The 16,430-nt window shown below is 46.5% G+C and overlaps 1 protein-coding gene across 1 annotated transcript in view; it reads left to right on the top strand.

Moving 5' to 3' along the window:
* IFT140 (intraflagellar transport 140) overlaps nucleotides 1-16,430 on the top strand; it is a 92,714-nt gene that overhangs the window by 546 nt on the left and 75,738 nt on the right. Inside the window, exons 2-4 of the mRNA XM_008146377.3 lie at nucleotides 3,813-3,990; nucleotides 8,085-8,306; nucleotides 16,263-16,384. Of these exons, the coding sequence (XP_008144599.2) occupies nucleotides 3,844-3,990; nucleotides 8,085-8,306; nucleotides 16,263-16,384 (491 nt within the window). The 5' untranslated portion in view covers nucleotides 3,813-3,843. The remainder of the gene's footprint in view (nucleotides 1-3,812; nucleotides 3,991-8,084; nucleotides 8,307-16,262; nucleotides 16,385-16,430) is intronic.

Raw genomic sequence — 16,430 nt, 5'->3', positions numbered from 1 at the left:
TTTGTGAAGTGGCACTAATACCTACCCCCCACAGTCGTCCACTCAGCCCCTATTTCCCCAAGTTCCTTCAGGTTTTCTCGTGCAGCATCTCCAAGCAGTAAAGTAACTTAAATTAACCTTAATACTACGAACCCCTCAGTTGAATGAGCTTAACAGGTTGTTTCCCAAAAGTTGGTTTAATGGAGGTGGTAGAGATGTTGGACGGCTGGAGCCTAGAGGAGTTAATTGATTAGAACAAATGGAATTTTTTCTTTCCCCCAGAGTGTATATATTTACCAAATGCTTTTAATGTTCCAGTGACCCTGAGTTTGTTTTAAGGAAAAGTCCACTTGTTTTTGAACTGGTTTAATTAATAGATGTCATTGGTAATGATTTTATTGTTAGTCATTTCTCCTTGTGTTTACTCTGGTAACTTGTAATTATGCAGATGATACTGTAGAAAAAGGTTAAAATGCATTTATGCATTGCATAAATGGACTCACTCACTCTGGCCTGTAAACCACTTTTTACAGCTAACAGAACATCAAGGACATCTTTCTTTGCTAATGAGTATCTTCATCAGGGATTCACTTATTGGGGCCTGTTCTGGGAAAGGCACTGTTCTAGTCTCCCACTCTGTGGGGCAGATACTCTGGCAGGGAGTGGAGGATGGTCGACCAAATACACATTTATAATAAAGTCTAAGTACAGCGATGGAGAAGTACATGGTTCTGCCCGGCAAGCGTGGCTCAGTGGTTGAGCGTGGACCTATGAACCAGGAGGTCACAGTTTGATTCCCTGTCAGGGCACATGCCGGAGTTGCAGGCTTGATCCCCAGTAGGTAGCCGGCCAATGATTCTCATCATTGATGTTTCTATCTCTCTCTCCCTCTCCCTTCCTCTCTGAAATCAATAAAAATATACTTTAAAAGAGAAGTACAGGGTTTTATGGGGACGCTAGAAATCAAGACAAAGAGCTCCCTGAAGGAAGGGCGGCTTCCTGAGTTCCCAAAGGAGGAGCGTGGGGAAGAGAGCCTCTGGGAAAGCCGCAGGCAGGAGGAAACGAGTAATGTAAAGATCTGTCTGCATACATACTTATTACAAAGTGATTTTGAAATAAAAAATACAGAGGAAACCAGGTTTAATTTTTTCAAGTGCTATTATAATTCTTTCTCCATCATTACAACAAATTAACATTTCACATTTTGCAGAGGAATATTTTCACCAAGTAAACTTGTTAAGCATGAAGAGGAATTCCCCATAGTCCAGAATTGAGACGCTTGGCTGGCTGCAACATATTAAAACTCACTTTAAAGGGTTTCCTTTGCTATATTAAATCACCAGGTATTTATCTGGTGTATTTTCATTTTTAATAGCGTTGTTTGAAGGTTTGCATGAGGACTTGACTCAAAGAAATCAGAGCCCTGACCAGTATAGATGTCCCGTAAGTGATGTGTGTGTGCAGGAGACCCCTGGATCCTGCCCCTTCCCCTGACTCCAGTCCCCCCAGCCCGCTGCTCCTTCAACCAGTGCCTGGCTGCTCCACCAGGAGCCCTGAATAAGTGCTCAGCAGTTTGTGATGGTGAGAGCACAACCTCGAAAGTGTTGCCTTTGTTTAGTATTCAGGGTATATATTCATAACAAGAAGGTAAACATTTGAAATGTGACTGTTCGTTTATACCCATATGCTTTCCAACTTCTCAATGAAGGGATTTCCTGCTCTGGATCCAAACTGAGCTTTTGCGCTTCCTCTGATACAACTGTTGTGTTACTAAAAGCAAGTGTCCTAGTCCATCCCCTGTAATGATAGAGTGACAGAATTTTGCAGGCGTTGAATACTTATTGTGCATAATTTTTTGTTGTGGTTAAATGTGCATAATGTAAAATTTATCATTTTAACCGTTTTTAAGTATACAGTTCAGTGGCATTAAGTACCTTCACATTGTTGTACAACCATCATCACCCTCATCTCCAGAATTGTTTCCGTCTTCCCAAACTGAAACCCTGTTATACATTAAACAACTACCCCCTTCCATCTCAACCCCAGCCCCAGCAGGCCCTGGCACCCACGAGCCTACTTTCTGTCTCTGACTTTGACTACTCTAGTACCTCATATAAATAGTGGAATCATACATTATTTGCTCTTTCTGTGTGTGGCTTATTTCACTCAGCATAATGTCTTCTAGGTTCACGCATGTTGTAATGTGTCGTAATTTCATTCATTTTTAAGGCTGAATAATACTCCATTGAATATGGAATTTGTTTAACCATTCATCTGTTGATAGGCATTTGGATGGTTTCCATCTCTTGGCTACTGTGAAAAATGCTGCTATGAATATTTATGTACAAATATCTGTTCAAGTACCTGCTTTTCTCAATTATTTGTGTGTATATCTAGAACTGGAATTGCCTAGTTATATGGTAATTCCACGTTTAATGTTTAAGGAACCACCATACTGTTTTCCATAGTGACTGCACAGTTTTACATGCCCACTAGCAATGCAAATGGGTTCCAATTTCTCCACATCCCCACCAACACTTCTTATTTTCTATTTTTTGGATAATAGCCATCGTAATGAGTATGAAGTTGAATAATTTGAAGTGATAGCAAACCACTCGACACATATTCTCTCCTCCACTAATTACCGGTAGCTTCCCCAAACTGACTCTAGGGAATGAAAAATTGGGCAGAAGTCTGACTATCATTTCATTTCATTCACCGTTCTAGCCCTGCCTCAAAGGTACAGTATGCACATCTTTTCCTAGAAAGAAAGAGGAAGGGAGAGAGGGTGGGAGGGAGGGAGGGGTTAAGTTCCTGTAACTAATGAAGTTCAGCTTCTCTGCAGTTGCCGTGGGTTTGTTCTTGACTTTCTAACAAAGAAATCCTTTTGCCTTCTACCACCTGAGAGTCAGAGGTGAAGACTGCCTTGGTTTTCAAGCTTTATCCAGAATTGAGTACCAGGTTTTTCTATACATTTCTCTTTTGTGAAGCAGTTTGCTTTTTAAAAAAATATATTTTATTGATTTTTTACAGGGAGGAAGGGAGAGGGATAGAGAGTCAGAAACATCGATGAGAGAGAAACATCGATCAGCTGCCTCCTGCACACCCCCTACTGGGGATGTGCCCGCAATCAAGGTACATGCCCTTGACCAGAATCGAACCCGGGACCTTTCAGTCTGTGGGCCGACGCTCTATTCACTGAGCCAAACCGGTCAGGGCAGTTTGCTTTTATTTGATTTGAAGATTTTACTCAAAGGGGACTATAGAAATATAAGTTATCTGTATTATGATGGGAATACAAACGATCGAGGATGACACATGTCCAGGCGGCAGGGCTTTTCTTTGCTGTTTTTTTTTTTTTAATTTTTTTTTTTATTGATTTTTTACAGAGAGGAAGAGAGAGGGATAGAGAGCCAGAAACATCGATGAGAGAGAAACATCGATCAGCTGCCTCCTGCGCACCCCCCACCGGGGATGTGCCCGCAACCAAGGCACACGCCCTTGACAGGAATCGAACCCGGGACCCTTGAGTCCGCAGGCCGACGCTCTATCCACTGAGCCAAACCAGCCTCGGCTCTTTGCTGTTTTGATGGCAAGAAGTTTTACTGTTTCCCACTCCCCCTGGATCCTTGTGTTTCCAGTGCCTTGCTTCTCCTTGTGTATTTTTCCCTGTTAGAGATGTCTTCCACATCAAATTTCCTGAATCGGCGTGAAGGGACATTCATGTTACGGAATGTCTTGTGTGTAATAGTTTCGTGATGCTTTTCTTTCCTAATTCTATACTCAGTCATTTTGTAAAAAAAACACAGGACTTGGTTGTTTTTCCCCTGCAGGTTTCAACCCCGACGAGGTCTGAGTTTCATCATGGCCCTCTATTTTGACCACCGAATAGAAGCCCCAGACTCAGCTGGATCTCCTTCCCACATCAGCTGGCACCCTGTTCATCCATTCCTGGCAGTGGCCTCCATCGGCACAGCCTCAAGAGGCAGTGTGGATATATACCTGGAACAAGTAAGTACTAGGAAGCAATGATTATGAACTTCTGGCTCTTGTCTCTTTTTTGGTGTGTGTGTGAGTGTGTGTGTGTGTGTGTGTGTGTGTGTGAGAGAGAGAGAGAGAGAGAGAGAGAGAGAGAGAGAGAGAGAGAGAGATTGGTGTGGGGGAGGGGTAAGCGGTTTGGACTGTAGGTGGGTGAGATAGAGAGTATAGGTATGTTGGGAGGGGAGTGTGGGATATAGTGTGTGTGTGTGTGTGTGTGTGTGTGTGTGTGTGTGTGTGTGTATTCTCACTGAGGTCTTAACTCCCAGTATTATTATTTTACCTCTGCAGTTTAGGTTTGGGGACAGATTTAGGAATGTTTACGGTAGAATTAATAGTCAATTCACAGTCACCAACCAGAAATGGCCCCTCAGCATTGTCTGTCCATCCTGATCCAGTCTCCTGTTGGCTCACGTTACCTATTTAAAACTATTAGCTGCCAGAACAAATGACTGCAAACTGGGTGGCTTAAAACAACAGAAATGTATTATTTACCAGTTCTGGAGGCCAGAAGTCTGAAATAAGGGGCCGGCCAGGCCTCACTCTCTCTGGAGGCTTCAGGGGAGGATCTGTTGCATGGTTTGTCTTTGTTTCTAGTTGCCAGCAATCCTTGGTGCTCCTTGGTTTGTACCTGCACTGCGCCAGTCTCTTCCTCCAGCCTCACAGGGCTGCCTCCCTGGGTGTCTCCTCTTCTGTTAAGGACACAGTCATATTGGATTGAGGCCCATCCTAATGACCTCATCTTAACTTGATCATCTGCAAAGACCCTATTTTCAAATAAGGTCATATCACAGGTACCAGTGGTTAGGACTTCAGCATATCTTTTTAGGAATTAGCACAATTCAACCCATTGCAAAAATTTTCTAGATGCTCCTCAGATTTTAATTGTCCCCTCCCCTCCCCAATTCTCAGTGCACAGTGCACCACATACTTCAGCAAGAAAGTCAGATTTCCCTTCCCACTCACTTCTCAGCCCTCTGTAGTCTCGTTGTCGCGCCAGATACTTCACCCAAGCAGCTGGAGTCATCAGCAGTGTCTGTGTAACAGGCCCTGTGCGTTTTGGGTTCTCACCTGGTGCCCCTTCTCTATACTGCTCCTCGCTCTTGCAGAGTTCTCTGGGAAACACACCATGGAGCTTGCAGGGGCTTTCCTCCGCCCTGTCTCCTTGATCCAGCCGTCCTCTCCTTCCAAACCCGGACTGCTGTTGGCATGTCTTGAACTTGTCTAGGCCTCTTCTCCCTCTGTTTCCTCCTTCTACTGTGATCTGTCAGTGTCTATCAATGAACAATTTAGAAACCTATCTCCAGCCCACAAGTCCCCCTGAGCTGCAGACTTAGGAATCCAGCTGCTCATAGGACACCTGGGTGTTTGACACAGGCCTCAAACTTCCCAAGTCCAGACTGAACTGAACTTTGCCCCACTGCCCCCTGCCCCACACTTTCCTTCAGAAGCTGAGTGTTTTCCATCCTAATGCCCAGGACAGGGGCCCAGGGTGATAGTGACACCCTCCACCTCAGGCAGACTAGCACAGCTTCCTCACTGCAGCAGCTGTGTCCTCCCCCTTCCCCCCCTTCCCCACACAGGGCAGAGCCATCTTTAGGAATCACAGATGGAATCACCCACTCCTCCCACCTCCCCGCCTCCGAATTGTTCTTTGGGTGAGGATGGGAATTGCTGATGTGGCCCCCGTGCCCCCAAGGCCTGGCTCTCCTGCCTCACCTGGTGCTCTTCTTTCCGTGCTACACACGCCTGGCCTTCCCCGGCCTTCCAAGTGCAGGCGCTGTGCCCTCCGCACAGGAGAGTCTCTCTTGATCTTTTTATATATATTTACTAAAGGCCCAGTGCACGAAATTCTTGCACTGGTAGGGTCCCTAGTGGCTACCAGCGCTGGCCAGGGCCTCCTTCCCTTCCCCCGCCCCCGGCTGGGCCGGCCCACCCCCTGGTCAAACTCCCGAAAGAACTCTGGTCGAGGGGACAATTTGCATACTACATTTTTATTATATAGGATTGATTTCAGAGAGGAAGGGAGAGGAGGGAGAGAGAGATAGAAACATCAGTGATGAGAGAGAATTACTGATCAGCTGCCTCCTGCACACCCCACACTAGAGATGGAGCCCACAATCTGGGCATGTGCCCTGACCAGGAATCAAAACATGACCTCCTGGTTCATAGGTCAACACTCAACCACTGAGCTACATTGCTCGGGCTCTCCTTGATCTTTTTGCTTAATTACTATATTAGTCCTCCAGATGGAAGTGGCTCAGTGGCACTTCCTGAGGCAGTCCTACCCTACCTCCCCCCCCTTCCCTGCCCCCCCCCTCCCCCGTGCAAGGGCAGACCCTCTTGGTTTCTCACCCACCTCGCCATTGAAGGTCTCATCTGTGATACTTGGCGGTCTTTGGCCCCTCCAGGGATGGGAGTTCAGCCAGGCCCCGTCTGCTCTCCTGTTTGTCTAGCCCCAGCACCAAGCACAGTGTCGCCCAGCTTCGTTGGAGCACATTCCTCCCTTCTAGGAGTCAGAGAACTCTCCCAATATGCATTATAAAATTTTCTTTAGAGTAAATATTATATTCCAAAATAATAGCAATTTTAGACAAAATGTTAAAATTTAGAAAATTAAAAAGTACTATTACAAAACAAATTGTACTTTTTGTGTTTCTAATTGGCACAAGGAAAACTTTAGGATTTCTAAATAATTATTAGATGTGGAGATTACTAGAGAGAGTTTGGCAGAAGTACTGAGAACAAACTGTGTTAATTGCTAGGAATACATATTTATACCCTAAACCTATTTCCTTAGAAAATTCTAGAAAACAAAAATATACAAGTACATATTCCATTAGCTAGCAAAGCAATGAATCCTACATCACATAGCCTCTGGAAAAGTCCATTGTACACTGGTCAGAAAATGAAAGCAAATAAGGTAGATAACTTCTCAGCATCATTCTAAAGATAACTGACCTGCAGCCTTGCTGGGGTGGCTCGGCTGGGCGTTGTCCTCTGCACTGAAAGGCTGCTGGTTTGATTCCTGGTCAGGGCACATGCCCCGGTTGTGGGCTCAATCCCTAGTAGGGGGCATGTAGGAGGCAACCGATCTATGTTTTCTTCTCACATCAATGTTTTTCTCTCTCCCCCTCTCCCTCCCTCTCTCTCTAAACATCAATTTTAAAAAATCTTTAGTAAGAAAATAAAAAAATTGGCCTTGCAGACTCTGAAAAGGCTTTGGGAGTCATCTGACCACAGTTTGAGAACTTTGGTGTTGACAAACTTTACCTGGCCTACCACTTATTTTATAAATAAAGTTTTAGCTGTGGCCAGTGTGTTCAGTGGTTAGAGCATCAGCCTGCACACCAAAGGGTCCTGGGTTCAATTCCCAGTCAAGGGCATGTACCTGGGTTGCAGGTTCAAGCTCTGGTTGGGAAGTGTATGGGAAGCAACCATTTGATGTGCCTCTCTCATACTAATGTTTTTTTCTCTCTCCCCCTCCCTCCCTCCTTCCCTTCCACTCTCTCTAAAAAAAAATATCCTCAGGTGAGGATTAAAAGTAAATAAATAAAGTTTCATTGGAACTCATTGAAATGCTAGCTAGCACCCAGCCGATGTGGCTCAGTGGTTGAGCGTCGAACCTTGAAGCAGGAGGTTAGAATTCTATTCCCAGTGAGGGCACGTGCCCAGGTTGGCTCGATTTCCAGTAGGGGGTGTGCAGGAGGCAGCCAGCCAATGATTCTCTCATTGATGTTGCTGTCTCTCCCTCTCCCTTCCTCTCTGAAATGAATAAAAACATAAAAAACAAATAAAAAAACACCCTAGCTAGCCACCAAGCAGCTGTGAGTATGAGGTCATACTTTCTGATAAGTTGGTCAGAATGGTCTGTTGTGTGTTAACCTCGTTTTCATAGCTCTGCTTGGACAAGATTGCTGTTTCTATGAAAATGAAATAAAACAGTTCCCTAATAAACAGCTCTTTATATCTTCTAGCTGATGTCAATCCCCAGTGAGGATTAGCTATAAATTCTTTGAGTAGCTGCCACCCTGTGTAACATGGGATTTACCTCTTGTCCGTCATAGGGTGAGCGTGTGCCCGATACACACATTGAGAGGTCCTGCCGGGTCACTTCCCTGTGCTGGCACCAGACGCGGCTGATCCTGGCTGTTGGATGGGAGACTGGAGAAGTGATCATGTTTAATAAGCAGGAGAAGGAGCAGCATGCAGTCCCCCCAACGCACACCGCTGACATCACTGTCCTCAATTGGAGCACCAACGGGAACTGCCTTCTGTCGGGGGACAGGGTAAGCAGACAGCCGGTGGCACTGATTTCAGATCTCAGCATTTCCCGGTTTATGCCGTTAGGGACACGTTGGGAAGGGTGCTAAAGACCAAATTATTTGAAATGTGTGGTTGCCAAATGGAGTTGACCCTGTCAGATGTCATGGTAGATTTTGTTTTATATTGGAAGCAAAGTTTGAAAATTTTACTCTACCATCCCACCCTATGGCAGAGGCATGTCTGTCATTTTTAAAATGAACTTTTCTAGGTAACTATATTCATAAAGATGGCTGAATGCCTCAGGTACTGTCACTTTTATGGCATCACCAAATCACCAGCTTCCCTGAACATACTTCTTCATTGCCTAGGAGTCCCTGGTCCTGATGGTCTAGCTCAGGCATCTGCACCTGCTTCATTTGTCCCTCGGGACATGTGGCAGTATTTGGAGACGTGTTTCGTTGTCACAAAGGAGGGGGGCTGCTCTGCCTGCATCTAGTGGGTAGAGGCCAGAGAGATTGCTCACCATCCTACAATGCACAGGACAGATCCCACACAAAAGACCAACAGTGCCCAGGTTGAGAAACCCTGGTCTAGACTCAATTTGATTCCCAAATGTACAGCAGAAATTTTGCAGTGTGTTCATTTACTACACGTTTCAGGTAGTACATTTACATGTCTCAAATTTCAAAAGCCGTGAAATGGTATGTTCTTTGAAAAGCCTCTCCAGCCCTGGCCGGTTTGGCTCAGTGGATAGAGCGTCAGCCTGAGGACCGCAGGGTCCTGGGTTCGATTCTGGTCAAGGGCACATACCGCGGTTGTAGGATCCTCCCTGGCCTGGGCCCTGGTCGGAGCGCGGGCAGGAAGCAACCAATCCATGTGTTTCTCTCACATGGATGTTTCTTTCCCTCTCTCTTCCACTTTCTCTATAATCAATGGAAAAATATCCTTGGACATGGACTAAAAAACAAAAAGAAAAAATAAACTTAAAAAAAAAAAGAAAGAAAAGCCTCTCCACCCACGCCCATCAGTTTCCCCCTCTACTCTCTGGCATCCATAGCTTCTTAAGTCTCTCCAGAGTTTCTTCAGGTACACACAGGCACATAAAAATGCATTCTTTCCCCAACTTCCAATTTTGCAAAATTTCAAATCTTTAGAGGAGTTGAAAGAATAGTACAAGGAACACCCATATACCCTTTACTAGTACACAAATTCACTAGTTATTAACATTTTGACACATCTGCTTTCTCTCTCTCTCTCTCTCTCTCTCTCTCTCTCTCTACTAATAAAAGGTCAATATGCAAATTGGTCACGATGCCCTCACAGTAACAACCGAACAGCAGGCTGCATGGGGCGACAAGGCTGGCAGGGGAGTTAGCAAGGGATGACCAAACGACTGACCAGCAGCCTGCGTGGGGCGACCAGGTCGACATGGGGGTTAGCAAGGGACCACCAAACGACTGACCAGCAGGCTGTGTAGGGCGACCAGGCCGGCAGGGGAGGCAATTGGGGGTGACCAGGCCAGCAGAGGGGGGCAGTGTGGGGCAACCAGGCCAGCAGGGGGGACAGTTGGGGGCGACCAGGCTGGCGGGGGGGGCAGTTGGGGGCAACCAGGCTGGCAGGGGAGGCAGTGAGGGGCGACCAGGCTGGCAGAGGGGGGCAGTGAGGGGCAACCAGGCCGGCGGGGGGGGGTGGCAGTTAGGGGCGACCAGGCCGGCAGGGGGGGCAGTTGGGGGCCACCAGGCCGGCAGGAGGGCAGTTAGGGGCGATCAGGCTGGCAGGCAGAGGCGGTTAAGGGTGATCAGGCTGGCAGGGAGGCAGTTAGGGTCAATCAGGCAGGCAGGCAGGCAGGTGAGCAGTTAGGAGCCAGTGGTCCTGGATTGTGAGAGGGATGTCCATCTGCCGGTTTCGGCCCAATCCCGAAACTGGCAGTTGGACATCCCCCAAGGGGTCCTGGATTGGAGAGGGTGCAGGCTGGGCTGAGGGGACCCCAACCCCCTGTGCACGAATTTTGTGCACTGGGCCTCTAGTATATAATAAAAGGCTAATATGCAAATTATCTCCTCAACCGGGAGTTTGACCAGGAGTTTGATCAGGGAATGGGGTCAGCCAACTGCCTGTGGCCTCTGCTTCCCCCCCCCCCGGGTGACCCCACCCCCGATCAGCCTCCCCCACCCCAATCAGAGGCGGGCCTGCCAGACCCCACCCTGCATGAATTTGTGCATGAGGCCTGTAGTATCTACACTAATAAAAGAGAAACATGAAAATTTACCATCATTCCGCTACACCCACCAGCCAATCAGGAGGTAATATGCAAATTAGAAGGACAAAGATGGCGGCCACCAGCTGCTCCAGGCTCGGAGTGGCTGGGTGGGGCAGGACGCCTGCTATGAGAGGGAGGGCGGCGGGCTAAGGGATCTACAGGAGCGGCACTCCGGCAGTGAAGACGAAGACGGCAGACTCCAGCCTGAGTCTGCAGCGAAGACAGCAGACTCTGGCTGGAGTCTGCAGAGAAGAAGGCGGCAGACTCTGGCTGGAGTCTGCAGCAAAGACAGCAGACTCCAGCCGGAGCGAAGGCCTGGGTCCTGGGTGCCTGAGGAAAACCGGTGCTGGAAGCCAAGGGAAGGAAGGCCTATTGCACGAATCTCTTCGTGCAACGGGTCTCTAATATATATATATATATTTACCCCCCGTGATTATTTGAGAGTTTGTCAAAGACATCATACTTCATTCAGCCCTATCTACTTTGCCATCAAATCCCTAAGAACAAGGATCAACCTTTTTAGGAGATCAGACTAGTTATTGTGTAGAATATCTCTCAGTTTAGATTTGTTTGCTTGTTGCTTTAGATTAAATATTTTTGGTTGTAGATGTCACACAAAGGATCTTGTCTCCTTATTCTCCTCTCCTTTCACATAAGTGATAATGTGCTTCTCTTCTGTCTCTTGTCTTTTTCATTTTCCATTGTGTCTTGCAGATCTCTCCATATCGGTAGACAGCAAACTTCCTTCTTTTCTTTTAACCTTTCCTTCATGATATGAATGTACTATGATTTGCTTCACCAGCCACTGTTGATAAACATTTCAGTGGCTTCCAGTCTTGCTAAACAGACAGTGACACAGTGGCTAATCTTATGCTTTTGTCATTTCACACATGTGGAAGTTCAGAGAAATTCCTGGAAGTGGGGTGGCAGAGCCTTAGGGCATGTGCGCCTGTGGTTTGGTGGATGTTCCCAAACCTCCCTCCATGGAGCTTGTATCAGTTCACACCAACACACTAGCATGTGCTTTCTCACAGAGTGTTGTATCCGAATTCAGAATTTTGCCTAGAGAAGTGGCATCTCAGTCATGTTCTAGTTTGCATTTCTCTTGCTATTGAGAATTAGCATCATTTACAAGAGCCATTGACATTTCCTTTTCTGTTCATATCACTGCTCATTCTTCTATTAGCTTGTTCCTTTTTTCTTGATTTTTCTTCTATTTTTCTACTCAATTCCCACCTAAAGACATGGCTGTCCCCAAATTCTGATTCCCTTGGTGACCTTTCCTACCTCCCTGCTGTGGAATGCTCTGCAAATTCCCGTAGGAATAAAAGATTTCAAGATGATTGAATTGCATTATTCTCATTTTGACTATATTAAAAAAAAAAAAGCCACTAACAAAATAGATTAACTTAGGCATGGAACTAAACTCAGATATGTTTGCTGACCAAGTTCTATGAGTCAAAATATTTAAGAGCAGAAATACCTAATCCTTCTAAAAAAATCTAGAGTATGCTGGTCTTAATTTAATAATGGGCTCACCCCAGCTGGTGTTGGCCCAAGTACTGAAGGGCCTCCGGTTCAATTCCCAGTCAAGAGCATGTACCTGTGTTGCAGGTTCGATCCCCAGACCCGGTTGGTGCATGTGCAGGAGGCAACCAATTGATGTGTCTCTCTCACATCGATGTTTCTCTCTCCCTCTCGGTCCCCCCTCTCTAAGTCAATGGAAAATACATACTTGGGTGAGGATTAACCAAAAATAAATGAATGAATGGCTCAAGCAGGAAAATAATGAATAACAAATGCATAAGCACTTGGAATGCTGCACCCTGAGTGCACAGGCGTGGCTGAGGGTCTTCTTGGCTCTTCCACCAATGACCCTGCTTTAGGTGGGTTGGTTACCAGTGAAACCAACCCAGACGAGCTGAAGCAAGAAGGCGCACTTAATCTGAGGCCAGGGTCTCCAGGGATGGGAACACACCCGACTTCGTGACCGTCTAGAACCAAGAGTGAGGTGCAGACAGACACAGCTGTCTGCCAGCTCTGTACCTTTTTGTGTACTGTCCTGCTGAAGTTCTCTCTCTCTCTGACCCATTCTGTCCATGAGGCAGAATCTCTAGCTGATGAAAACAAACAAAATCACCTGCTCTCGTTTCAGTTCCCACCCAGAGAACACCTGTCCCTCCTCCTCTGGCCCAAATTCAGCTCAGGCCAAGTGCCCACATGTGCAGTAGTCAGCAGTAGCCAGGGAGGTGGGGAGGTCCCTAGGAAAGGGACACTGGGCAGATCTGTGAAATGTCTATTAGCTGTTCCATCAGTAAAGAAGTGGAGAGAATGTCATGTGAGCCAGGTCGTATTTCCCTGTGTGCTTTCACTGAGCCAAATGTAGGATCCAGTAAATCTACACACGACAAAGGGCAAGTCAGTTCCTGTTGTCATCATAAACTATTAGAGAACCTAGCAGGATGACCTGTTCTTTGAAGTGACAGTATGTCCACAACAATCGAATCTAGAACACTATTAACTTCACATCAGTTCCTTGATATATTCAACTCTTGCTCTTCACAAATAGGACTAATTTCTCATCTTTGGGGTAACTTTTGTTTTTCTTTTTCTTTTTTTTTTGGGGGGGGTGGTAACTTTTCTTTAGAGCCTTACTGTATAAAGTTATAGGAAACTAGTGGCCTGGTGCACGAAATTTGTGCATAGGAGGGAGGTATCCCTTAGCCTGGCCTGCAACCTCTCCCATCTGGGACCCCTCGGGGGATGTCCCACTGCCGATTGGGCCTAAACCAGCAGTCAGACATCCCTCTCCCAATCTGGGACCGCTGGCTCCTAACTGCTCACCTGCCTGCCTGCCTGATCGCCCCTAACCACTCTGCCTGCTTGCCTACTCGCCCCCAACTGCCCCCCCCCACTGACCTTCTCGCCCCCAACTGTCCCCACTTGCCGGCCTGATCGCCCCCAACTGCCCCCCCTGCCGGCCTGCTCGTCCCCAACTGCCCCCCTACCCCCGCCTGCCTGATTGCCCTGAACTGTCCTCCCCTTGCTGGCCTGCTCACCCCAAACTGCCCCCCCTGCCAGCCTGCTCGCCCCCAACTGCCCCCCTGCCTGCTTGATCGCCCCAAACTGCCCTCCCCTCCTAGCCTGATCGTCCCTAACCGCCTTTGCCTCGGCCCCGCCACCATGGCTTTGTCCTGAATGACGTCGGGAAGGTCTGATCTAATTAGCATCTATACTTTTATTAGCATAGATGAGCCCCGCCATTGTGGCTCAGTGGTTGAGCATCAACCTATGAATCAGGAGGTCACGGTTCCATTACTGGTCAGGGCACACGCCTCGTTTTCAGGCTTGATTCCCAGTTAGGGGCATGCAGGAGGCTGCCAATAAATGATTCTCTCTCATCATTGATGTTTCTATCTCTCTCTCCCTCTTCTTTCCTCTCTGAAATCAATAAAAATAAAAACAAAATAAAAATTACGGTGAATGAAGTAATTCTAACTCAGAAGGAATGACAATGAAGAAGAAGCTCTGAACACGAAGAATTGCCCTCAGGAGTAGTGAGAGGTGCAAAAAACACTTAGAATTGGGATGAGGAGCCAGGCTGCCACAAAGGAAACGGGACAGCTCAGAGTTCACCTCTAAATCTCCACCTTGTATTGCATTTCCAGCCGGTTAGCCAGAACCTGACACAAAGCATGTTAGAGTCATTGCTTCCTCAGGAGTCAGTGGAAGTTGAACTCGTGATTGTGGTGGGCTACATCTATCCTTCTGTCAAAACAAGGGGTGTGCAATCACACATGAAATCACTGCTCCAGGGGTACAGGGACTCTTAACAACTTCCTCAAAACAACAGTCTAGAAGTTTGGACATGCTAAGTATGTCCTCATTGTATTCAGGTACCTGATTGAATTGCCAGTTAGAAGCTTGTATGTGCTAATGAAGATCTGTATAAAGTCCATTGTTATGTTAAAGAATAAGTCCTGGATGATTGCACTTGAAGGGCAGAGCAAACTGGAAGTCTCTACAAGTATTATGTATGCATCATACACCATCAGACACACAGCATCCCACAGTGTGGTTCTCTAGTGGGGAGGCTGGGCCACTGGGGAAGGAAACATTTCATTTTCTAGCCTTGCCTTTTTCACTATGCAAGTGAAACCAAAGGCACCAATAATGCATTTCTTCCTCATAAAGCTGGTAAAGTCAAGAATTAGTGTGATAATACATACTATTCATAATACATATGAATATATATATTTGTTACATACTATGTTCAATCTTCCATAGCTTTTCTTAGAGATTTACTGTATAATTTGCTTTTAAAGTCAACCTTATTGGAAAATCATATTCCTATGTACAATAAAGTGATTTACCCAGCATGTGGGGATGTTGGAATCAATGCTGATTGAAAGCAGGGTGGGAGGAAGGGTGTACTGTTTGCTAAAACATCCACTGATCTTGAACAGGACACATGCCTTGAGGAATGTCTGGGCATCCAAACCAAGGTGCTTTGCAGACAGATTCAGATGGAAATACTGCCAAGTGCAAGGCTTAGCTCTCATCCCTGGTCGAGGAGCCTCCTAGACCAGTTCCAATGCAGTTGTCTCCTCCCTGCTGCCTTGAACTTCTCTCACACTTATCTATGCTGTTGATTTGAGACTTTGATGGTGTTTAAATTGAACATACAATACACCTAGCACCCAGATCCTGGTTTCTGTTGGTTCCTTCAACATAGGGAACCAGGGCTTCTTGATGGCTGATTCTGGGACTGGAGGAGGACAGTCAGCCTAGAGAATCTGTAGTGCCAGGAAGTAAGGAAGTGCTCACAGAGCGAGCCGACAGAGCTCCCAATGGCCTGAAGCTGGAAGAATTGGAGCAAGAAAATAAATAAAATAGTATTAGATTATAACCCAAACAGTACAGGATAGAGGGGGTGGGGGGAAGACCTGCACAGTGGAGACACCTGACAAACGTGACCTCAGCCAGAAGATCCGGGTCAGTGTCACAGAGACAAGTCATGTTGATGGCATGACACATGACCCGATGTGCTGAGAGGAGCACTTTATATCTGCGGTCTTCTCCCACAACCTACAACCCCAGTCAACAACGAGAAAAATCAACTAATCTCAGTGGAGGGACATTCCATACCATCCCTTAATAGACCTCAAAACTGTCAAGATCATCAAAAACAGGAGAGTCTGAAATATGGTCTCACCCCAGAGGAGCCTAAGGAGACCAAACATCACGTGGTCCTGCTGGGATCCTGGGACTGGAAGAGGACATTAGGGAGGAACTAAAGAAATTGAATAAAGGCTTTGGTTAATATAATGTATCAATATTGGCTTATTAATCTGAGGACTGTACCACACTAATGTAAGATCTAATAATAGGAGTAATTAGGTGGGGGTATGAAATTTATTGGAACTGTTTTCACAACTGTTCCACAAATCTGAATCTATTCTAAACTTAAACGTTTGTTTTAACCACTAAAAATGTGATAGTTGTTATCTCCAGGGAGTAAGGATGGAGGGGGTACATGGAAAAGTTTCTGGTTTCTTCACGGAACACTTGAATTGTTTGTATTTGTCATGGTGCACGTGTAGTTTTGTTTAAAAAGAGAGAGAGAGAAATAGGCATGTGTCCTATTGCACAGTGTCGCTCTTGCCTTCTGCCAGTCACTCAGTAAGAATGCGTTTCCTCCGCATGATGGGTTTTCCAGCTTGGCGTCCTGCTCGTATGGAGGTTGGATCAAAGGGGCCGAGTACAGGGGACACCCCTGCTGAAACACGAGTACGGAAAACACCTGACGCACTGCATCTTCCGGCTCCCCCCTCCGGGCGAGTGAGTATGAGCTCACAGAGTGGCCTTGAGGTTAAATCCTTTGGGG

The sequence above is a fragment of the Eptesicus fuscus genome, chromosome 4, assembly GCF_027574615.1.
Source record: "Eptesicus fuscus isolate TK198812 chromosome 4, DD_ASM_mEF_20220401, whole genome shotgun sequence".
NCBI classification, from domain to species: Eukaryota; Metazoa; Chordata; class Mammalia; order Chiroptera; family Vespertilionidae; genus Eptesicus; species Eptesicus fuscus.
The sequence above is the reverse complement of the archived record's forward strand: the minus strand, read 5'-3'. Positions and strand labels throughout refer to the sequence as shown.